The sequence below is a fragment of the Branchiostoma belcheri genome, unplaced genomic scaffold, assembly GCF_001625305.1.
Source record: "Branchiostoma belcheri isolate BF01 breed outbred unplaced genomic scaffold, Haploidv18h27 scaffold18, whole genome shotgun sequence".
In the NCBI taxonomy this organism is placed as follows: Eukaryota; Metazoa; Chordata; class Leptocardii; order Amphioxiformes; family Branchiostomatidae; genus Branchiostoma; species Branchiostoma belcheri.
The window spans coordinates 3,407,357-3,432,476 of record NW_017803268.1 but is presented as its reverse complement, the minus strand read 5'-3'; the positions used below and the strand labels follow the sequence as shown (position 1 = coordinate 3,432,476).

General features: G+C 40.4%; 1 protein-coding gene across 5 annotated transcripts in view; it reads left to right on the top strand.

Annotated features, from left to right (window-relative positions):
* Positions 1 to 25,120, top strand: part of LOC109467454 (epidermal growth factor receptor kinase substrate 8-like protein 1) — a 28,210-nt gene extending 3,090 nt beyond the window's left edge. Inside the window, exons 1-8 of one of the 5 annotated variants that reach the window (XM_019765444.1) lie at positions 1,129 to 1,224; positions 14,936 to 15,588; positions 16,943 to 17,024; positions 18,342 to 18,583; positions 19,261 to 19,291; positions 21,063 to 21,157; positions 22,726 to 22,787; positions 24,791 to 25,120. In XM_019765444.1, the coding sequence (XP_019621003.1) occupies positions 1,165 to 1,224; positions 14,936 to 15,588; positions 16,943 to 17,024; positions 18,342 to 18,583; positions 19,261 to 19,291; positions 21,063 to 21,157; positions 22,726 to 22,787; positions 24,791 to 24,978 (1,413 nt within the window). In that variant the 5' untranslated portion in view covers positions 1,129 to 1,164 and the 3' untranslated portion in view covers positions 24,979 to 25,120. Of the gene's footprint in view, positions 1 to 1,128; positions 1,225 to 6,660; positions 6,956 to 8,679; positions 8,938 to 14,472; positions 14,634 to 14,935; positions 15,589 to 16,942; positions 17,025 to 18,341; positions 18,584 to 19,260; positions 19,292 to 21,062; positions 21,158 to 22,725; positions 22,788 to 24,790 lie in introns of those variants that run through there. The other 4 variants (XM_019765445.1, XM_019765443.1, XM_019765447.1 and 1 more) reach the window with 4 other exon arrangements.

Here is a 25,120-nt window from a genome sequence, read left to right as displayed (position 1 = left end):
GGACTCGGGAGCTATAATAGGTTTGGTAACCAGGCTAGAATCTTCAGTCTTTGTTTTGGCTTGAAGTACCAAGGTATCAAAGAATAACGTTGTGGACAAAATTCCATGTCCATTCTAAGGTTTTCTACAACTATTGCGATAATTCTGAAATATTATTCGCAAGGCAGTAGATGCTGACTGTTTCTTATTTTCGTCACATCAACTATTGTGGTAGTGATGGTGATACATGTATATGATTAGCCCTATACTGTATAAGCTCTTGATGTATAGTAATTGGGATTTTAACTTTAATTCTATACCCTTTTTTGTACTATGTTCAATAGTCGTTGCCACACATTGCACCTTGTACAATTGTCGAGCAATCAAGTTCGATATAAACATGAAAATTGCATTCGGTAAGGAATGTAAGGAACGTATGGAATCTGATATTATAGTAGTAAAACCCTCCATTTTTAGAACTTAGTGATTGCCCAATCCGCCCAATCGTGGTGTACTGGACCGTATGCTAACAGCGCGAAAGCGCCTCTTGCGGAGAAAAGCTAAGTGCAGTTTCTAATTGCCATATAATTGCACAAATATGTTGAAATTTAGACGTAAAGCATAATCACATTTTTGGTGCAAAAAAAGTTACATAATTCAGAAAAGAGTGCTTCAACGATATATCTGGCAGAGTACGTCGGCAGAACGTACTGCATCTACGCAAAACCCCGATTTTTCACGGTTTTCGGTGAATTTTTGGTCAACGTTGCATCAGAATTTTGCCTGTTGCAGACGATTTCTTTTTTAGACATAAAATTTAGAAACTACAGACGGGATGTCAACCTTACGTGGGCGAATACAACCTTATATGAGACGTTCTACCGAAGTGCTATGCACAATACATTACATGTTTCGCGCAGGTGCAGTACGTTCTGCCGACGTGCCAATATGTGGCACATTTCAAGTCATAATCCCAAGATCCTTTGGGGCAGTCCTTGTGTTAATCTCCCCTTTCAAGAAGCGAGCCGCCGTCAGCTAAAAAAAACTAGTCTGACTACTTTTAGTCTGACTACTGATTTAAGAAGTAGGTCTTTCCGTCTAGATTCCAACAATGAAATTACATAGGAAACCATGTTTTAACCAAAAGGAGAAGAGAACAATTGTTGAGGCTGACTACAAAGGTTCATGATGAGTTCATACTTCACCTGGTCGTCAGGTGTTAAGGAGGGACCAGCCAAGAAAAAGGTAACGAAATTTCTTTTGAGAAGGCTACTGTTGTGGTAAGGTTGGTGTGTGTTGGGGGGGGGGGTAGTTGTGTTGGATGGGCGTCGACCTGTTAATCCTGCGTTTCAAGAGAGATGCGCATCAAGTACGCTAAAGGCATAAAGGTATTTTAAAGAAGGCATAAAAGTACGTTGAAAATCCATAGAAATACATGGAACAATTTAGGGCTAGGCCAATTTAGGCCATGGTGTTCGTGTGTGTGTGGTTTGGGGGGGGGGGGGGGGTTAGATACAAACAACTGCTTATGCAACTATCGCAGAGTGGAACTCGCTGCCACCATGTACAGTAGGGGTATCATTACTTGATAGCTTTAAACAATGTTTAGAGTACCTGCCGCCGCGCCACGTGCCTGCGAAGCTGGTGTGTTATGCCGTATGGCGGTTATACCGGCTATACAGATAAAGCTACATATTCTTAGTGATGCTTATTAGTGCAGAACAGTTGTGTTATGCCATGGACCGGTATTACCTGTTATAATATGCATATAGAACATACAGTCAATACACAAACCTGTTTGTCTGCAGTTTGAAAGAAAACCGCTAGGGTGTCTCATGTTGCAGTACCATTGGTGGAGGCCAAGGCCAAAAAAACCAAAGCGAACATAATGATGTACACGTATTTCCGTATAGCACTGCTATTGCATTCGATTTGCATTCCACTCCGTGTTATTCCAAAACATTTCTTGGAATGGACCACGTTTTGGAATACAGGTGTCTTCCATTTCGTAGTATAATTCCAAATCATGTTTTGGAATGGGAAACGTTTTGGAATGCAAAAACTAGCCTTCAAGTCTCACATATGGTTGACAGAAGAACTGTTAGAGAACGGATCTGGGACGATATCGTATTTAAAGCTTAGGTTTTTTCTTGGGGGAAGTCATATTAATTTGACATTGAAACTTGGACGGCAAGTTCTGCATCTCCATAGTTAAAGAATCATAATGAAGAGTCTTTAGAACGGATTACTTTTGTAATACGACCTTCGCATTCATGGGTGAGGCACAGGAACATACGTAAACAACTGACATTATCTGTCATTGGGTTCGCCTTGTCAGATGTAACGGGTCTTGCAAACAAAGTTATTTCTTTTCTTATAAATGTTTGAGATTCTGAATCCTTCTTTTCTTTCGACGTACTTATAATGCTCCGTAATGTGTGAAAAAGGCCATATATAAAATAAAAGATAGGATGGAAGAAACAAACAAACAGTCTAGATACACAATATGGCTTCAATATTAGATCCTTCTAAAATGCACAGAAAGTACTTTCAGGGGTTTTCGGTAACATTTTCACGTTGACTTTTAAATCTTGAAACTTTCTTAGCTACTCGTAAACACACGTACGTCGTTTACCTTTAGGACAATTACGTTTAGCGTCGATTCAGTTATTTTTGAACTTGTCCGAAGGACGTCAGGAGTGAGAGATTACATCTAAGTCTAGCGGTTATCCCGCTATTTAAAGTATCCCACATACGTGGTTCCACCGTGCTTGTGACGTGCGTGTGCCACGTTATTGTTGTTAGCCTTTGAAAACTTGGATCACCACACCCAGTACAGAAGATATATCAGCAACAACTACAATTAGAACTCTCCATACCTCAAAAAAGGGTATTTTTCGTTATACCGCGTGGCATATACATCTACAAGACCTTTGGTTACGTGTATGTACGGCAATAGTGTTTTAGTATAAGACGACAATCTTACAATTGACTGACGTGTAAACAACTAAAGTTGAACGGCCTCTAAAATGAAAGGCCTTCCCCTTCTAAAAAGTCTTTGAACTCTTCCAAAGATAGGTATTTGGGTGTGGTGAGTTTTTTTGTCACTAACCCTCGGTGTATAGTTCAGTTGGCAAAACGACAGAAGTTGAGGATGGATTTTGTCAACCCATTTCTTGACACGAGTGTCAAGTACGGCAATGCCGGTACGGGAGACGCGAGGGTAAGTTACCGACAACTTCTGCTTAGATTTAACGGTATAGTGGGCATCAGCGCTTGCTTCAGTGAGCATGTTAGCAGTGTTGTGTACATAATCCCATTGTTCACGCTATAGCACGTCTACCTCGTTTTTCTAACCTTTCAGCTTAGCCATTGTTGGGATTCTTGTACCTGTATTCGTGGGTACGGTTACAAGTCTGCTATGATAAGTTCTAGCAATGTGCGTATAGCTTTGTAAGATGGATATGTGTGGTCCATGGAACTTACCGGGAGGGTCACTCAAAAATTTGCTACCTCACACGACAAGAAGGAGCATAACTGAAATCTCCCGGCAGATCTAGAAATAACCTTCAGTGAATGGCCGCCGAAACTCAAAATAAAGTAGCCATATTAGCTTAGTTACAAACGCTAGGTGAAAGAAAGGAGAAAACCAAGGGCAGTTGAGATACAATCAGAATGTGGGGTCAGCATTGATGTATTTGTCGATTTCAGGATGGCCTTGGAGCACCATCTTAAAACTTGTTCTCGCCTTACGTATACCTACTTCATTTGAAACGGCTTCACCTGCAAAACAAAAATGATCATAATAATTTGACTTTGGTGGACACATATAGCCTCTACCAGGCTTCGGAAGCGGCTGGGTAGAGTAGAAATTGGCCAAATGACAGATAACATGCCAGGGGAGTTGGTCAGCTGAAGGGAGTACATTTTCGGGTGCGGCAAATATACTCCCATAGCTGACCAACTCATCTGGCATGTTATCTGTGTATTTGGCCAACTTTTACGCTTTCTGGCTGCTTCCAAAGTCTGTTAGAGGCTAGGACACTGACAGTTCATACTGTCACGATCTGGAATTTGAGTTAAGCCTTTGTTTCCGGGTTAGGCTCGTGACTGTTTGAATGACACACATCTTCAGTCTCCAAAGCAGTTTTCAGCCCCAGCCATCAAAATTGGTGACTTGAACTTGAAACAGTTTCAGAATGTCCTTATGGTTGGTTTGTATCTTCATGTCCGGACGTTTTATATTGTTACCCAGCAAATTTTATATTGTTACTCTGGCTGCGAAGTGATGGCGTTGTACAAGTACTGCATGTTTGAAGAAGAAACCAATGATCTATACTCTTTCTAACCGCATTTCATAGCATAGCACGCGGCTGTTGTCCGAATTTCACTATCCTTACCCTGGCTGAAAGTCTGAAACGTACCTAATTTGTAATTAATTAGAAATTTCCCAAGGACGGTAGTCATTTTAGTCCGGCTGACGTCACTCCTTCTGTTAGGTAACAACCCATTGCCTGTTCGCACTGGTCGCACGATGTGTTTACGACAATTTGAGGACATTCTTGTGGCAGTCGTGCATGGGAACATTTCTCTGTTTTGTGACGGGAAACGTTACCACAAATCCTTGCCGACGGTTGACAATGTCATAGCCCCGGCGAAAATCTTATTACAAAACAAGGGAAAAGCGAGTGTACGAGGAATGTCGACCGCGCCTTAGATAATAACTACTATCTAGGTGTTGCACAATCTTGCTGTAATAGACCTCCATGGGGCCTGACCAGTGGACGGGTGTTAGAAGCGCCATGTAGTCAGGCTAAGGGCCTGATCAGTGGAAGGACTGCTAGAAGCATTATGTAGTCTGGCTAAGGACTTGATTCAGTGGAAGGTCTGCTAGAAGAGTTATGTAGTCAGGATAGGTGCACTTGCCTGACCAGTGGACGGGTGTTAGAAGCGCTAAGGACTTGACCAGTGGAAGGGCTTCTAGAAGCGTGATGTAGTCAGGCTAGGTGCCTGGCCAGTGGAAGGGCTGCTAGAAGCGTGATGTAGTCAGGCTAGGTGCCTGACCAGTGGAAGGGCTGCTAGAAGTGTGATGTACATATAGTCAGGCTAGGTGCCTGACCAGTGGAAGGGCTGCTAGAAGCGTGATGTAGTCAGGCTAGGTGCATGACCAGTGGAAGGGCTGCTAGAAGCGTGATGTACATATATATACGTAGTCAGGCTATAGTGCCTGACCAGTGGAAGGGCTTCCAGAAGTGTGATGTAGTCAGGGTAGGTGCCTGGCCAGTGGAAGTCTGCTAGAAGCGTGATGTAGTCAGTCTAGGTGCCTGGCCAGTGGAAGGGCTGCTAGAAGCGTGATGTAGTCAGGCTAGGGTCCTGGCCAGTGGAAGGGCTTCTAGAAGTGTGATGTAGTCAGGGTAGGTGCCTGGCCAGTGGAAGTCTGCTAGAAGCGTGATGTAGTCAGGCTAGGTGCCTGGCCAGTGGAAGGGCTGCTAGAAGCGTGATGTAGTCAGGCTAGGGGCCTGGCCAGTGGAAGGGCTGCTAGAAGTGTGCTGTAGCTATAGTCAGGCTAAGGACTTGACCAGTGGAAGGGCTTCTAGAAACATTATGTAGTTATATAGGCTAGTCACCAGTAGTGTCGGTTGTATGAAAATGCCTATCATTTGTCCAGTGCTATTGAAACATCCGTCAACTTATGAAACGAGACGTCATAATGATCATTATCATCTAGGAAGTTGTATGTGTGCATGTGTTATATTATGACTTTCTGTTTGTTTGTTTGTTTGTTTATTCCGATCCCCATTAGTGCTTAAAAGCACTATTCTTCCTGGGGTCAATAAAATAAAACATAGATAACAAAACTTTGTACATAATGATGATTACAAATAATAAAGTAACTTCAAATCAATAGAGTAAATTCAAATCAATAGGAGAGGTCAGAGGTCGACCTAAAAAAAAGCAATGTCTGTCTTTATGTTGATGAGCCACGCATGGTTTCCCATGATGATACCGTTGTTATTTCCGTCGTCCCACCCTAGCCTCGGGCGTCTCAATAAGAATGGGGAAAAACCAGGAGCTAGCAGTCAGACTTTGTCTATAAGATTGATTAGTACTGGTAGTATATGTGGAACATGCCGAGACATATCCACCCTTTTCAGTTTTTGTGAAAGAGACAACTACAAATCGAACTTTTTGGACCTTCAATTTAAATTTTGAATGCTCTCTTGAACAAGTAGAGACATGTTTTAGTAATCCCCCATGGTATAGCCGACTCACTTCCTGACCTAGATTTTACACACACCTTGATTTGAAAGTTTTAAGTGGTTGCTCAAATGGGTACCGATGTGGAGACCTCTCAGTACTCTACATTTTGATACATATTTTCGAGATGTGTCATATTTGAGGGAAAAAGACACTGAGATGGTGCGAACTGTTGCGTAACCAACTGCAAGTCGCAATAATGAAAAAAAAAGTTTGTATCATTCTATGAATTAGTGTAAAATATTTTTCCCAAACGATTTTCGTATTATCGGTACATAGGATTGATTTTGAATCGACCAGCAAATGAAAGTTACCCCAGACCCTATGAAGACACAAACAGGTGTAAATAATGGTCCTATCTGACAACCCACCAATCAGGCAATGACGTCACGCCGCCATCTTGAAACGTCACAGTTCGAAAAGGTCACTTTTGTAGGACGTCAGACACAACCCTTGTTTTACCCTCTCTGTAATTCTGCGGACAGTTTTACTTGTCAACATGCACAGAAATCTTCATTTTGTATGGTTTTCATAGAAATCCCTTTCATGTAATACTTCGGTGAAGAGGAATTCTTGGGAGTTTTACAAGTTTCGAGGAAAAAGTGAGCAGAAACAATTTGCATTCGTGAGAGGAGGGATACTTGCATTCCCAGTGTTCGTCACCAAAGAGGGCAATGTTTCTTAAACACCCATGTTCTCCTATATGAAGACAGAGAAGGTACGTAACTCTATGCGTTTGTATTTCTCTATAGAAAATGTTACAGGATATTTGTTTTTGCTATCTGTGCGAGTGTGGGGTAGTTTCTCAAGCAGGTGCCATACTTCCTTGGACAGGAGACAATAAGTGTATCAATGACACCTGGGAGAGAATCTTAGTGACTTGGAAGTCGGTTTCCTTGCCTTGCAAGTCTTTTTTTCAGTGTTTCAGTGGACAAACGTCCTGTATGCTTTGGTCAGTTTAGACAACATAGTTTTTGTTGTAGAAACTGACCAAAGCTTGAGTTACCATATCACTTAAGCAGGTAGCATTTATACTTGAAATACTTAAAATCATAAGGCTAAACCTAGGTGCACGCTTCTAAGATACATGAAATTGCTGATACCACGCCGTACAGTGCACTGCAGTTAGCTTATACTCGTTACCTAGTTAAAATGACATGGTTACGTTTGATCTTGTGTACATGTAGCTGCAGGCAAGGTCCTACTTTGCCACTTCTTAGAAACCTTCCATGTTGCGCTAGGGTTGGAATCGTGTTGGCATTTTACCCAGAATTTGCAAGAATTTCTGCATAGAGATAATCCCACAGTAAGGGAGGGGGGCAACACCTTTGGTGTAATCTCATTACTTCAGGTTGTGTTGATTTCAACTGGGATACGCCCTTTTAAATCACACTTTGATGCGTTGCGAAATAGCTCAACTAATTCATATAATAAAACTTTACAGTCGTTGTGTTTAGCGAAGAGCACACCATCGCCAGTCCCCATCTTCAATGTTCAATGATCGCCGTTGTGATACGGCTTCACAAAGTAAAGTAACAAGTTGCCGAAGTTTGGGCGAATGGTTGACTGCGTGTGCAATTATGGCGGACGGAATATTTCAGTAATTGGGGTAACCCGCCTGGCCGGTTTTGCGCACACAGGCAGCGCTTGGCACGTTGAATCATACCAGCCTCTCATATGCACAAACAAAAAAATCCCGACCACCTGTTCATAACCAAACCCCTTAGCAGTGTTTGAAGAGGGATAAAATATAATATTTGCCCTTTTCTAGCTTATACAAGATATACGTTAAAGGCATCCAACGCAGAACAAGTAGAAATATTCTGGATGAGGAAATCTGTCTGATATTGACATGTACTGCCATTTCTTTGCACATTTTCGGCATAATTCCATACCTGAAGCGTTTAAAATAGCCCCCAAAGAAGCCACGTGAGGCGTCTGTTTATTATTTTTTGGGTCCCACCCATAAATAGCTAGAACCAGCCTATAGCTACTTACTACACTCAACATTTTTCCTTTAGTGACATCGCATTTTTGCTATGGGATAGGATTAATTCATTACGTTACATTACATTCAAAGAATGAACAGAAAATTAACTTTCTAGTCTTGCCGCCCTGAAATTGCATTGAAAGCTTTCAAACCGGTAAGAACTACTAGTATGTTGGGCGGTGCCATCGGAAACTTCTCTTAGGTCAGATCCGGACTAGATAACAGGCTTAACACCATAAGTACTCATTAATGATGGTTTTCTTTTCTAAAACAAGGTGTGGTGTGTTGTGTTGCAATCCTAAAGCTTACACAAAACTGTACCTTGAATAACTACAAACAGAAGTTATAATAGTAACGTTACACGACACAAAACGTGATGTCTGTGAGGCCAGTTACGTCAGTGAAAGACCTTGTGGAGGTTACTTGAGTTGATGGACACACCTACATAATTACGTCGTTGGCAGTGTGAAGCCGTGAGGGGCAAAAATCAGTCCCGGTGACACCCGGCACCTACGTCTGACGAGGCGTTGTCGCCTGTACCGGTGAGACCCTGGTACTGTCACGTTGCTACAGTCGTAAACCCTATCCATAGGCGACGGAGATACTTTAGGCAGCGTTGACAGTAGTTAGACTAAAACATGAACCGGGAAAGGGAGGATGGCACAGCCGATCAGGGGTACGGAAGCACGCCGAGAGACATAAAACTCAAGGTGGGTGCGGCTATAGGCCCTAGATAAACACCTTCATAAGGTTAATTATCGACGAAATACCCATGGTGGGTATGCTCTCCTACAACATGGTTGCGAACAAGTGTGATAGAAAAGTTACTTTGTAAGTACTTGGTAAAATCTGTCTGTCTTTAAACTTAAAGATCTGTATAAACACCTTGGGCCCCTGAGGTGAGCCTTAGGGCATGTCATGACATTCTACGGCAGTGAATACAACGACGTAGTTGTTCCTACAGTCTAGTGGGAAAAGTTTCTCACACTTTCTCTCACGCTGACTGATCAAGAGAAAAGTTACCGTTAGGGAGGGAGGGACCTGTTGATTTTATGGTCTTTTTCTACTTACATATAGATAGCAAAAAATGTAATGTTAATATTCCTGCAGATGAACTAAACTGAGCAGGGACAAACGCTTTGAATACCATTCATTTTTGTCGAAATTGTTCACATTTATGTTGATTTAAAGTTTGAAGCGAGTTAACATTTCACTAGTAGCTACTTGAAAAAGGCGCCATGCTTTACCTCAGTTGAGGATGACTTTTTTTACCTACCTAAAAGTAATGAATTGACGCTGTAATTCCTCTAGCCAGGGACAGGAAACAATTCGCATCCAGCTTTCTCGTAGATGGCTGGATATGTAACCAGTACGGGCATGGTTAGGGGAATATCCTGAAAACTAAATATAAGCAACAAGGGAAAACGACACTCTATAATGTTCTGTTTTACTAAAAATCACATGCAGTCGATTGTGTACAGTGTACAAGCATGGAGGTAGAAAAAGAGATTTCTACCTCCATGGTACGAGTATATAAGTATCTCTTATCTGTTTAGAAAAAGTTCCAAACTGGGACAACACTTAATGTACTAGTATTGTCAAACTCACACCCAAGTATAGTCTGCATCCAATGGCAAACTTGTTTTCGACATTATCTATTCTTCATCAAAGATTTTAAATACCGGATTCTACTATCTAAATTGGGACGACATTGTTTTGCTCGTCGATACGCCCTATAACATGCCAGAGGGTCCAAACGGACCAATCACAGCCCGTGTTGCTTGTGACGTTGAAACAGCCATTGTCACAGCTATGTGACCCCCGCTGATAGGTCTGACATCAGCCATCAATCTTCTACGTCACACCGACCAAATCTCGTGAGACCTAGCTGCATTCTGCGGGTGCAGGTGTCAATTAGCATTTTTTTACTCTGTTGATTTAAAGGTATCCAATGCGATTTCAGAGCAGCAAAACTGGAAATATTCTGAATAAGGCAATCTTTGTGATGTTGACACATACTACTTCACAATAGCATATTTGAGTCAGTATCTCAACATTTGGGTATTTAAAACTGCAGAAGCAAGCCCCAAGATTAGTCCCTTATTTTATGGGTGGTACCATAAAAATCAGCCAAGGGTTTCCAAGCCCAGAAAACTGCATTGGATGCCTTTAAACTTTAGGTCTTGTGTTCTTTAATCAACTTTCGTCTTTGAGTATTGTGTCTACTTAAAACTTTCTGGCAATACTTGGTAATGATTCATCATAAATTTGGATGAATTGTGATCGGTCCCTCATTCATAGAGAGAGCAACTTTAAAAATAGGTCTTTTCTGTACTCTGTTGATTTAAACTTTAGGTCTTGTGTTCTTTAAATTCCTTTCGTATTTGGGTATTGTGTCTACTTAAAACTTTCTGGCAACACTTGGCAATGATTTATCATCAATGTGGATGGATTGTGAACGGTCCCTCATTCACAAGAAGAGCAACTTTAAAAATAGGTCTTTTCTGTACTTTGTTGATTTAAACTTTAGGTCTTGTGTTCTTTAAATTCCTTTCGCATTTGGGTATTGTGTCTACTTAAAACTTTCTGGCAACACTTGGCAATGATTTATCATAAATGTGGATGGATTGTGAACGGTCCCTTATTCACAAGGAGAGCAACTTTACAAATGTGTCTTAATTTTTCATGTGTAGTCTGGTATTCGACCAGGGTTCGTGGATAGTATATAATTCAACAGGTGAAGGCTACTGAAAAGGGCAAATGGCGACGCATTGCATTAACATCAAAAGACCAGTCGTATCTGAGAGGATATCGTTTGAAAACTTTTATCTGATGTCATTGAGCAAGTTTAGTGAATATGGAGTTCTCTAGGATAACGTTAGGAAGATGGTTCCAACATTTCCCCAGTCATACTGCTTGATATAATCTCCAAGCAGATCTTTTGGTGGGGGTAAGACAGTATCAAATTGGCCAGTCTGTAACCATTTCCCCACCCAAGTTGGTGTTGGTAGCGACAAAAAAAGGGGCCATATTTAAAAAGCAAACGATCTTCCACCATCAACCTCTGCTTGGAGAGTAGCTTGATATTTCTATATATCTATCTCGCCTATAGCTACCACGTATGTATGCATGCAGTTGACGTCAAGGTAGAGTATCTCTTTCACAGAACACAGGAAACAGCTTTCTTGGTTGAGTTGTCTGCAGTGTTCTTTGTAACTGCATAGCGTGACGGTATGTAGTATGACACTGTTATGGATCCATTGTCAGGTTAAGCCACTTTAGGTACAAAGGATTTGACGGGGTTTTCTTTGACCTTCGAGGGAAGTCCCACGTGTACCATCGTGTGAATGTACAGGTCCAATCATTGGGAAATGACTGTCATTAAATAGGTCACCATGCACACAATCGGTGCCGAACAAATCATTAGCTAAGAGTACATTATATTCTTCTCCGTGATTACAGCTACTTTGCCTTTCTTGAATGTACCTGCCCGACTAGAAGCGCACTAATGATGAGGATATCAAATTACAAAGGTTCTGGTTGTAGGCTTTCTTTTAGTTCAAAATTTGCGAGCCTGTGATGTTAGGACTGTTCCTGCCAAGATGTCTCAAAGTGTACTACAAGCGTGCTACTATACAACTTAATGACTATGCGTGGTCGTGAGAGAGACTAAGTATATGGTAGAGTGGATTCATCTAGCACACCGTAGTCATTCCTCAGTAAGACACCTGGAGCCACATAGTCCCTGCTTAGAACTTTTATCCAGGCTGTCTCATATCCAGATCTCTTTCTAAGGGACGACTGCGATGTGCTAGATGTCGGTTAGCTTGAGGAATTAATCCACTCTACTATATATAGAGACTATAGTATGTTCACAATATGTTTTACATCTTGAGGGTGGGTACATGTCCTATATATGTGACGATACAATCAGAGTACTCAGTCTGGGTTACCATACACACCTGTTTCAGTAACAATTCTGGCTTATCCAACTGGTCCATTGTTACCCCATTCTGTCTTGTGGATGAGAAAAATTCAAGTAGTTGTGTTTCTGTGTTACTTAGATACCATTCCAAGGTTAGAATTTTACACCCAGTAATTATCTTGATGAATAACATCATTCGAAGAAAAATGGGTCACTGGTTTGCAATATGGCACCAGAAGAGACGGAGTTGGTATACCTCCTAAAGTTTCTAAAGGAAGTCAAAATGTTTTTGCAACACGTCGAATATAGGTGGTCTGGCAGCATATTTGGAAAGTATTTGAAAAGGATTTTAGGAATGCTTATCATTGTTTGTGGTGTTAAGGTAACAGGTAGAGTTGATATTGAGGTTTATTGAGGTAAAACTCTCCTTTAGCTGCCCACCCGAAGGTGGCAGCTATTCTTCCAGGAGAGGGTACATACATAACAATACATACATAACAATACATCACGTACAATTACATATACATTTACATTACATAGTATACATTACAAGTGTGTAACATCGCATGTGCTCTACTTATCCATGTCCTTCATGTGTTTTAGTAGGTCTTGTTTGAACTTATCATGTGATGCCACTGTTTGCAGCCCATGTGGTAGAGAGTTCCATGCTGCAGTAGTTCTGTATGTGAAGGCTTTTTTAGTGCTGTTTGTTTTTGGTTTGTCTAGTTTGAAGGTGTTCCGAGTAGCATATCTGGTTCTGTAAGTGTGTTGATGTGACACCGGGCACAGTTGATTATAGAGTATGGCTGGTTGTTTGGAAGACATGATTTTTTGATGCTGATATATAGATGCTGCATATGCAATGCTTTCTGACAGATAGGCCCGATACTACAATTCAACACAACTACTCTAGCAATCTACATTGACATTACAGGTCTGCACATGTTTTAGCAGGTTTTTTTCTTTTGTCAGACAAAATCATGTTACACTGACAATACAAAGAGATGATTTTAGGCAAGATTGTTAAAAAGTATTTAAGTGTGCATAATTGCCGGTAACCTATTTCCGCATTAATTTCCTGCAAGAATGGCACTGGAGTGGGGACCAATTAAGACACCCCCTGTTATAGATGAATAATTAGGGGGAATGGAATATAGTTCTTGGTGTGTATAAAATTGCTTCAGTGAGTAAAATGATAGAAATCACACACATGTATGGCAGATGTTCATGAGGTCTAATGACTTTCTTTTCCTCAACAAAGACTCCAAAATGAGTACGATTATACTGGCAACAGGAGTTTGTTATTCTTGGTTTACCTTGTCACCTGGATATACACCGTTTACAGAGGAAGTGTGGACATAATCGATTCTGAAAACTACATGTAATAGACTATTCCAATGAAAGCTCATTTGTGTTGTAGTTATAGGGTTCAAGCTTTCACTTGTTCCAATACAAGAAAGGAACTCACCATAAATTTTCGGTCGTGTTGGAACAAAGCTTGATTGAACTCTATTCATGTAACTATGTAACAGACTAGTAGATGGAGTTCTACAATTCTAAAATGGATGGTGCTCACACAAACATTTCACAGACCCAACGCTTCTAGCTCTATTCGACTGAGAACCTCTCCGAGGAAAAGACATAAAAGTCTCTTATCTGAATTGAATTCCGTAGACTGGGCGAGGGGGGGGGCATACTTTAACTTTGGTCATTTTAGCATATATACATTCATATATTGTTAGTTGGTACTGGCAAAATAAGTTGCACAACTTGAGTGCAGTGTCACTTTGCATTTGTCTTGTTGGTTTGAATAAAAAGATCTACATTTTCGTGTTGTCACAATGCCCCACTGTGGTTCTTAAGAACTTCAAAACTTTCTTTACTAAAAAAACAAAATCACAGGAGTGCATCCCGAATTGTGTTGTAGTTTACAATATGTACAGCTGTCTAAAAACATTTGATAACTTTCAACATTGTCAGATTGACAGTATCATGTGATCGCGGAATAACTTCTTTTTCTTCACTGTAATTCTATATATATGCATATCCCTAAACTGGGTCATCTGTAATTTGCACATTCCTGGCTTATGAAAAGGGAGTGGGAGGATGGCAGGCATTTTTCCCTTCCGTCCCTTCCTGTGTCCATTCTCGCCAACGCCTGAGTCACACCTTTCTCTGTAAAGCGAAAAAAATCCTAATCATTTTAGTCACTACCGGGCACTTTACTCTGGAAAGCTAAACTACTTCAAAGAAGTCTGGAATGAAGACAGAAAGGATCGGATTAAAATGAAGGTAATTGTGGGATGCCTCTAGCAGTGGTTGCCATGTTGGCAATCTAAATTTGTTTGACCTTTGTGTCTATTGGTATGTCTATTGTACCGTACCAAATGTCACAGGGGCCCTCTGAAACAATAGCTTCAAACTGACAAAAAAGATCCGATAGCCACCAGAAGGACACTAGCCGGGGGCTTCTTTGAAAATGTAGGTAGAAATCTAATGTTTTTTTCTCGTAGAAATGTCAGGATGTGTGCCAATGATGGTCATTGAAGCTAGTAGAAGGGTTAGCCTGGATGTCTGATCCACATTATGCTAGACCCAGAGTTAGTCAGATTGCCAGGTCTAACTAAAAGGGGCTGTGGTATAGTTTCTTGGGAACCTGTTGGACCTAGAGCGGAGGAACTGGCGTGTGCAGACCCAGGAAACAGGCTGCCTGACACTCAGGCTACAGAAGGGCGCAATGTTTTATAGAATGTTAACTTGTTTTGTGGTATATTTTTCTCCAGGGAAGGCGGTATCTCATCATGATACGCCAGGATGGGAAAGACCACGTTGGTTACTGGCCGGTTGTACGGGACGGAGGGAAGCTCGTGGTGTCGGACACCCACCCCGCTCCGGGCCACCCTGTCCCGGGACAGCGGGGCGGCAACAGCGACTATCTCATCAGCCCCGTTCACTCCCATCCTAAAGCTCTGGAAGTACAGAAGGAACTACAGACGTTAGATAACGTGTTTGATGAAGTAGAGACCATGGTGAACAGACTAAAGCTGGGAGACAGATGGGGAAGGAACGTGAAACAGTCCCACCTACCAGTCATGATCCCCAGAGTGAAATCCAGGACGCCTGAAGGATTTCACCAGGGGAGTAGTGCGAACCACGCGTCGGACTATGAGCGGTTACTGGTCAAGATCAAACACGCGTTGAACATGTTGGGGAGACTCCGGGAGTACATCATGCAGCCGAACGCGCCTGAGTTGGTCCACACGCTGTTCTCTTTGCTGGCAGCGTTGAAGGTTCACAACGGAGTGATAGAGAGGACTGCACCCTTGGTGCTTGAACCTATGTTAACGCCCGCTGCCACAAAACTGTTGCAAAACTGCCTGTCGTCGAGAGAGATGCAGCTGTGGCAGTCCTTAGGATCTGCTTGGACAACTCCGAGGTAAGGAAGGCAAAATAGTAGATACCTGCCATAACTCTAAATCCAAGACAAAGCTCAGAATTCACACCATTATACCGTTCAAATGTCTATTTCAAACACCTTCTACAGCAACAGTTTCTTTCCTCAGACTACAAAATTATGGAGCTCCCTCTTGAATACAAACCTAAAGCTTTCATGTGGATGTTCATGTTTCAAATGAACATCCACAGCCATTTTCTGACATAGTCACATATCTGTTACACCTAAGTAGCTCAGTGCCTAAAAGTAGTCAGTTGGCTTTGCACTGAACAAAACTGTCAATGTATAACATTTAAATCTAGGGACTAACGTTAACGTTACCCCCACCCTCGTAAAGAAGTCGTCGCCACGTCTGCAACACGTACATGGCAACGTCGTGGCCAACTTGCTGACGTAGTGTTTTGACCGACTCTACAGACTTTCTTTTGCCCAAGAAAAGTCTGTAACAAGTGTAGTCTGTGAAAAACAATGCTTCAACACTGTAAAAAAGCATGTAAAACATTAGGGACAATCGCCCTATGTTATAAAAAGGCACCTCTGGAGTTTATCAAACGACTGATGTTAATAGGATGTGTCGTGAATTGTTCCAATGATGTAACTAGTTTTGACACATGTTGACCCCACATGTTGTTATCGGCTTTACTTCTAATTAGAAGATACTAATATCAGTTTAGAAAGAAGTAGAAGTAGATAGAAGATACAGTATGGAATGAAAAGAATATTCACCTCCCTATACAGACATACCTTATTTATGCTATCATTAGACAAAAATATTTAAACATTCAAATCCATATACATATAATAGACCCGAGTAGTGTATACATGTACTAGTCGGAGGGCTATTCAGTAAGCAAGTCTCTGTGGACCTATCTATTGATGGTTAGTTACGTGTGCAGATACATCTTTTGTGTAGGTACCAAAATGGGGTATTTAACTTTTAGAGTCATTGGTGATAGGGTAACGTAGCCCCAAAATTTGTCAAGATATCAGTCCTCATAGTATGATATGCTGTAGAAGATTACTACAATGTGTTTATGACAGGTTTAATGGTCCAATTTTCTTGGCAAAGCCTGTTTTCATAACACATTTGCGATCTTTGCTAGATCTGTACCTGTATCTGATAGATAATATGTTCTCTTAGGTCTCGTGCTGTTTTCAACAATGCCATACGTGGCATTCTCATTAAAAATGTCGTGAGCATAGCAAAGAACACCATGTAACCTTAAAAGACGGCGATGCTAACGTATCAAACATCAACAACGATAAACAATGAAAACACGTAATGTACATGTTTCAAAGTTAGAAATAACATTTATGTTTTTCTCCTATTATACAGCGAGGGTGCAGCAGGCCATAAGTCAGAGATGTATGCACCACCGTGGCACTATAACGAGAGGATAGAAAGACCAGTTCAACAGGTGATCCTCAAACCCTTCCTTTTTGAGACAGCTTACCCCTATATCCAAAAGGAAATCTTATAATGGCCCTGTCTTGCACCTCAGTACTGAATACGTTGTTAAACATTCGGTAGACGCAAATGAATTAAAAGCAAACATTTTAACGTTTGCACATATTATAAAATGGCCATCTGAATGTCAAAGTTGAATGGCCAAAGAAAGACCTTTCTTTCGTGCCACCATCTGATTTACCAGTTGACTGCACCTTGTCGCATAGTATTAATTATCGCATCAGTTGAAATAGTACCTGACGAACCTTCTGCTGGCTACCTATCATTGTTGCCGTTAAACCAAAATAAAACTTTTAAGTCACATCCTTCATTAATAATCATGAGCATCAGTAGCTGTCAACGGCCAGTTTAGTTCCACTCTTGAAATGACATTCCAATGGCTGTCTACTTGAAATTACATGAGACAAGAGACATTGGTTTTTCAGTCACAGTCAAAATTTTCCATTTCCTCTAGTATTGCTTATGAAACCTATTCTGCTGGCTAGTGTCTTGTTGCTGTTGAACCAAAATAAACTTTTAAAGTCGTGCCGTTCATTGAGAATCATGAACATCAGTAATATAATTGCCAACACTCAGCTTAGTTCAGTCTTTAAATGGCATTCTAAGGACTGTATACGTACAGTTACAGAGGCCTAGTCGATCTTGGCCATGGCCAAAGGCTGTCAATAGTTTAGTTCATTCTTGGAATAACATTCTAACGGCTGTCTACTTGCAAATACAGAGACCTAGTCAGTCTAGGCGAATGGCTGTGAACAGTTAGTTTAGTTCAGTCTTCAAATGGCATTCTTACTGCTGTCTACTTGCAGTTACAGAGACCTAGTCAGTCTAGGCGAAGGGCTGTCAATAGTTAGTTTAGGTCAGTCTTGAAATGGCATTCTTACGGCTGTCTACTTGCAGTTACAGAGGCCTAGTCAGTCTAGGCGAAGGGCTGTCAACAGTTAGTTTAGGTCAGTCTTGAAATGGTATTCTTACGACTGTCTACTTGAAGTTACAGAGACCTAGTCGGTCTAGGTGAAGGGCTGTCAACAGTTAGTTTAGTTCAGTCTTCAAATAACATTCTAACGGCTGTCTACTTGCAAATACAGAGACCTAGTCATGATCAGTCTAGGCGAAGGGCTGTCAACAGTTAGTTTAGATCAGCCTTGAAATATCATCCTAACGACAGTCTATGTGCAGTTACATAGACCTAGTCAGTCTAAGCGAAGGGCTGTCAACAGTTAGTTTAGATCAGCCTTGAAATGGCATTCTAACGACTGTTTACGTGCAGTTACAGAGACCTAGCCCTTCTTCAAGGCGAAATGGTGGCAAAGACGACGTCCTTTTTGACTACCACGACGAGACGTCGTCGGAGGACCAGAGTACCGGAGTACACACCGTTACCAAGAACTTCGGGGAGAAGTTCAGCACGATAGGGTCCGATTACTACAGTCGGCAATCCTCGACAACCCACAGTTTGGCGTCACTTTCCCTAGACGACGAAGATGAAGAGGATGACAGAAAATGGAGAAGGTACTTCTGTCAACGCTTTTAATACTGCTGTGAAAGATATGTTCCAACTCGATTGTATACTACAATTGTATAGTATTCGTTACAACAAAGTCCAAATGTTAACACCTATAGCATGTACTTGCAGTAAATATTTTAAAATAAGGCTCAAACCTATACTGCCAACACAAAACGGTTTATAGCTGACGATATGTTTAAAACTGTTTACAAAGAACTATATTATTATTCACAGAATGGTCCATTTTTAAATGTTATCTTTCTTTTTTGGAACGCCAATATGGATTTTCTGTTGTGTTATTTGTTATCAATTGTATTCATCTTTGTCAGTGGTGAGGCTTTGTCAGTGCTAGAGATATCACTGTGTTGTTTCATAAAGAATATAAGCCGTCAACGTAGATATGAGTACTTGTTTCGAATGATATCATCATTTGTCTAATTTAAAAGCAGTCAAATCAGACCTATTCAAAATGTCTCAGACACTGCCCATTCAGGCATGTTGGGTGCAGCCAAACGTAACTGATTTGGTGACCTTGTCGAGTGCGTTTCTTTGCTGTCAACCATTCATCCAGGGCTTATTTCATTGTCAGAAAGGATAAAATTATTAATTCTAATGAACAGACACATGATCCAGCTATAACCGAATTTTTCATAACTTCTTTCTTGTTTCCTCTAAATTTCAGATGGAAAGTTGATCCCAAAACATTTGAATCGGTGAGTAGCTTTTCATTTTTATCTAATCAATCTCTATATATTATTGTATACCAGGATTTGATAATATCTACATCCACAAAAATATCTAAATGCAGATGGATATAGAAATAGATCTCAATATGAAAACAAACATTAGAAAGATATAGATAATCAGAAGCTAGGATGATATTAAATGGCGTGTAATTATAAGATGCCACGGTGTAAACGTGCATTCCTGAGCAGGTAAAGGCCTTGGGCGACCAATTAGCCTTGCCAGACCGTACCACCCCGCCCATACGGTTGTCACGCGAAACACCAACATTTGTGTCTAAACTGCACGTAATAAATCTAAAGATATTCATCTAAAATATTTTGGCTTGACACGACTGCCGTATAATTGCAAAAATAATATAATTAGCCCTTTGGGGGTGCGTGGCAAACATCGGCAGTTTCCATTTCTAGCACGTGAGTTTTAACACAACATTACCTTCACTTCAGTGACTACATTGTTGGGCCACACCGACTTATTTTTATGGATGACATCCTCGCGCGCGTTGATTTTCGCCTGTTGTACAAAAAAAAAGATCACATCCTCCGAGGCTCTGGCCTGGCTAGTTAGCAACCAGAGTAGTTAGCAACGAAACAGAGTCGGCTCTGCAGGATGGCACCCAGGTTACCGAAGCTCCATGACTCAAGAACTCAGTACATACGTACAGTGCAGATTCAGAAATTCCGCAAAAAAACAGCATGCGCCGGCTTGCCGTATACGTCGCTATGTACTGACGCAAATTAACAGCACATGTACCAGCTTTGTATTCCTTTGGTTTAGTAGCATTTTTATTTTTGGCCGGAATTCTTTTTATTCGCCCGTGCGCACTAGTTTGGGGGTCTTCCGAGGATGTCATCCATAAAATTAAGTCGGTGTGGCCTTGTGTGATAGAAAAATGGGAGAATGCCATACCCTATACCCTGCTAGTAATACGCTGGTACATTCACGTATGACAGGATGTGCCCCTGGCTTTAAATCCTTCAGTCTTTCTTAAACATGACTGAACGCGCGGTGCAACAAAAGGGACAACTATGAAACCCCTTGTAATTATTTCCACCAGCTGATGACCTTCTGTACATTTCTAATTGAAAATGACCTCTGCAATTTTGACAGAATGATCTGTTTGTACCTTTGGTGAAAGAGTTTGTACAATGCGGAACACTTTGATAAATTCTCTCATTATTCATAAGACCTGTAAAGTTTGTATTTTTTAAAAACTGCAAAAAATCTTGTACATCTAGCTGCATTTTTTACGGCATGCCCTGAAGTGAACTCGTTCACACTTCAATTACAATATCCGGCGAGACAATTCCAGGTCGCCTGAAGCTACAGAAAATTGCCGACTTTGAAATAGATATGTGAGTAACAACAAATCTGTGATCAAAATCTTCCTACTCGACCATTTTATCGTTTGTTGTTGAGGGATTACTGAAACTACTTCAATGTTTCCGTGAATAGTTTTCGTCAGGTTGGTAAGTCACTGAGTAAAGAGACTCTTTCTACACAGCCGTCTTTTATTTAGCCGACGTTTCGGTGACCGTCTGTCACCTTCCTCAGGGCAATTCTGACTGGTTCACATTGCATTGCAGCACAGGTGTCGCTGCTATAGATGCATTCCCAAATGTACAATATTTACACATCTACACATATCTCCACATATGCGTGTTTACAGGGAACTGTATCTACAATGCGGTCCCAAACGTACAACAGTTTCATGTTTGTTTTTTATCGATGTCCTTGCAGAGAGAGCCAGACACTGACAGTGTTGCAACAGACAGTTCTTGGACAGCTGTATGGATAAATACAGACAAACCAGGAGCAAGACCCAAACGAGAAAAGTAAGTAGTAAGATTGAACTCCGTATCTAAACATTGTGATTGCACTGTCATCGAACTAAACGTTGGTATGTCCACAATTTCTTAATTTGACATATATCTTATTCTTTACGTCGATGAAGGTTAGACATCCAGGTAATACGATACGCCAAAACGCGATTACTCAAGCAACTGGATATGGTTGAGTAATTGCTTTTTGGCGTATCTTATTCTTTGCTAAGCTCAATACAACACATAGCACACATATACAATCAAGCTTCAGACTTGAAATCTACATTTCAGCAAAACATAGACAAACCAATCTATGGTCGATGTACATGTCCCCTTCAGCCCCTTTCTTCATTCAATTTACTTTGAACCATCTAAAATTCACAAACAGTTCATAACGGCCACGTGTGATTTATGGAATGATTGATTGATTGATTGATTGCTTTTTGATTAGCCATTGCATTTTCCCGTGTAATAAAATAATAAAAAAATTTCTACACGTCAATGGAATGTAGTTTGAACTACAATAAGTCCTTTGTTGTCTAGAGTGTGTGGCCCATAAAGTTGTGGTCTTGTAATATTCTTACAACACGTGAGATTACAGGTTAGCGTGGATATCACACCACACCCAAACTGTGGCATGTTACCATTACTATACTAAAGCTCTATTCACAGAAAAACGCCTTTAGCAAGCATACATGTGAACACACTACAACGTGGCTCACTACTATAACATTACACCTGTGCAGAGTATAGTTTTTGAAAACTCTGAAGAGGATTACATAAAACTTTTATGTGCTTAGTCATCCCTTGTCGCTTTCATAATGACAGGTGTAATCATCTTATTATGTTGCCCGCTAGGTGCCCAGTAGTTACAACTACACAATCCCTGTATTGTTGTCAGAGAATGTAAAAAAGATTAGGTCAAACTTCTTCCCACGGGGATATGCTTGGTATACATGGGGAGAGGTTTATCAGTACTGTGTGGAAGATATTACTGGGTCTCCGATACATAATGGTAACTTTTGTGAGAAGACAATGACAACAGCTGCTGGTGATTGAAATAGATAAAGCCTTCCCTGGGGGTTATTTTAACTGTACAAACATACTCGCACTTTACGAATCTCGTTTGCAAGGTGTACACTTATAAGCAGACCAGATTGAGTGGTCTAAAACTCTAGATGAGAACAGGCCCTTGCACTGGAACAACAATCTTTACTTTAAACATACAACTATTAACGGCAGATGAACTTTCATAAATTATAACCAGGTTTATTAGCATTCGTATCCTTCACGAATTGCATGATTGTATCCGTACCTCCCACGATGTGCATTCCTAAAATGTTTATCATATGATGACTCTGTTACAAAAGCAAGCGTCGCTAACAATAAAATATTTTGCTGGCTACAAGACATGATGGTAACCTCGAATAACAGTTTTCAGATTCTAGTCTATATATACAGAATTTTTTTTTGTGTTCTCCTGATTTTCTCATGGACAGATGAGTGTAGCTCTGTCCAGTATTGTTAGTCTAATAGATAGTTATCGTCCACATAACATGTTTGTTTGTATTGTGTTTCAGTTGGAATCATTATAAATCACCAGAGGCGGTGGTGGCAGATTTGAAACACAAACACCGAGCGTGTAAGTATTATTTCAACAATCCTTAGATGAAAACAAGGATATCTACACTACTAAAAATGCTTTTTTCTTGTTTTTCTTGTTTTCCTTGTACAAAGAAATGGTATCTTGTAGCAAGATAATAATTCTTTGAACAAGAAATTAAAGAATCCCTGTAACATTACAAAATTACACATGTGTTTCTTGAGTTTTCTTGCTGTAGCAAGAAAACGATTCTGTCCACAAGAAAATATTTCTTGAACTAAGATCTAACTGTTCTTGAAGCAAGAAAACCATTCTGTACACAAAAAAATGATTTCTTGTAGCAGAAAAAAATACTGTTAACTTTCTAAAAATTCTTAAGATTCTTGTTGGTGAGCATGATGGTAGAAATATTTTCTTTTCTTAAGACAAAAGAAGAATAAAATTCTTTGTGTAAGAATCAACATACAAAATCTTTGAAGAGTGTTTCTTGAATTTTCTTGATAATCCCCCTGGCAAGAAAATATTTCTCAACATAAGAAAAATAAGAAAAAACATTTTTGGTAGTGTAATGTTTTAACAAACGTTTGAGAATGTTTAAGAAACAGGACTTTCATATTCTAAATTACATAAAAATATAAATATATTCCGGTCACGTGCAAGGGACTTGACCTTTGATACTTTATGCAACGTGATGTTTTTAAGTTGACAATCTAGAAAAAACGCATTATACCTCGGGCGATATGAAAATGGAGCAATCATTCAAGTAAGCAATCCTTTCAAGTGGGAAAAGGTCAAGCAGGACAATATTTCGCCCCAGCTTTCATTTTTACCGTTTGACAAGCTTCGTTGTTGTCTTGACCTTGTAATCTACAAGCAGATTCTCTGGGGCAAGGGAAGTCTTATAGATGCCGCCTGTAACCACTGGCCTCTTTGCGTGGCGTATTGTATACTTTGGCGTGTCTGTGTGTTTGTCTGTCTGTGTTTCCGCAACTTTGTGGTCAGCATAACTTCAGAACGCCTTTATGGATTGTGATGATATTTGGTATGTTGATAAGTCTTAGGAAGAAAAAGGTCAAGGTCAAATATGGGCCTACTGGTGGCTGACCTTTTGCAGAAGAACTTCCTTTTTACCTCCATGAAAAATGGAGGTATTGTTTTTGGCGTGTCTGTCTGTATGTATGTATGTATGTATGTATGTATGTCTGTCTGTGTTTCCGCAACTTTGTGGTCAGCATAACTTCAGAACGCCTTTATGGATTATGATGATATTTGGTATGTTGGTAAGTCTTAGGAAGACAAACGTCAAGGTCAAATATGGGCCTCCTGGTGGATGACCTTGGTACTGCAGCAGAACTTCCGGTTTTTGTATCTTTTGTCCTGAACATGCTATGGTCTTGATGTTTTGGTGACAGATTGCTTTTCCTGTCAGGAATAAGTGGTGTGAGTTTGGTCCCCCTAGCAGCTTGTTCTGGAACTGCAGGGCACTTTCTGGCGAAATGTTTAAAAGCCAATAAGTCAAGATAGGAACAACATATTTTCATAATTTTTGGTGTGTAGGTAGCTGAGAGAGAGATGTACATGATGAAATGCAAATTATGCAAATGAGGACTTTATTTGCATAATTAATGAGGAAATTCTATAATTACAGTGTTTTACATTATACTACTTTCATACATGTAATGTATGTAACCTATGGCAGGTAGAACATCAACAGATACTAATTATGCAAATGATGACCTAATTTACATAATTTATGCAAAAATTCTATGATTTCTTAATGGTGAATGATGGGAATGTCATACTTGGGACATCTGTAAGTTAATCAAAAGTTCACATACATCACGATGCATATATCATGTTAATGCGGAGGTAATTTGCATAATTAAAGAGGAAATTTACATTTTCATGTCAAGCCCATATTTCATGGAGGTATGAAATCTCGGAATTCTTGTTTTACCTTGTGCTCATCGACAATAGCGATACGCTAAAAACTTGTTCGATTGCAACAAAGAAACTTACCCTACATCTTCTCTTATCCACAGCGGGGCTTGATAAGACGTATTCACCTAAAGAAGTGGCCAAGTGGATGAAGAAACATGGCTTCAGCAGATCCAGCATTGATGCCTTCCAGGGTCTGGATGCCGAGCGCCTTCACGGGCTGACCAAGAGAGAGATGGAGATTGTCTGTCCAGAGGAAGGCTCCAGATTGTATAACCTCATAGCGGGGTAACCTGAACATAAAAAGAAAAAAAATTATTTTATTGTTCAAAATAGAAAATAAGATCAGGCAATCAAACATTGACTTTATGAAAGAATAGATTTTTGAGAGAGTTCTCTAACGTTTTCGAAGAAGTCGCACTGGCAATCGCTAT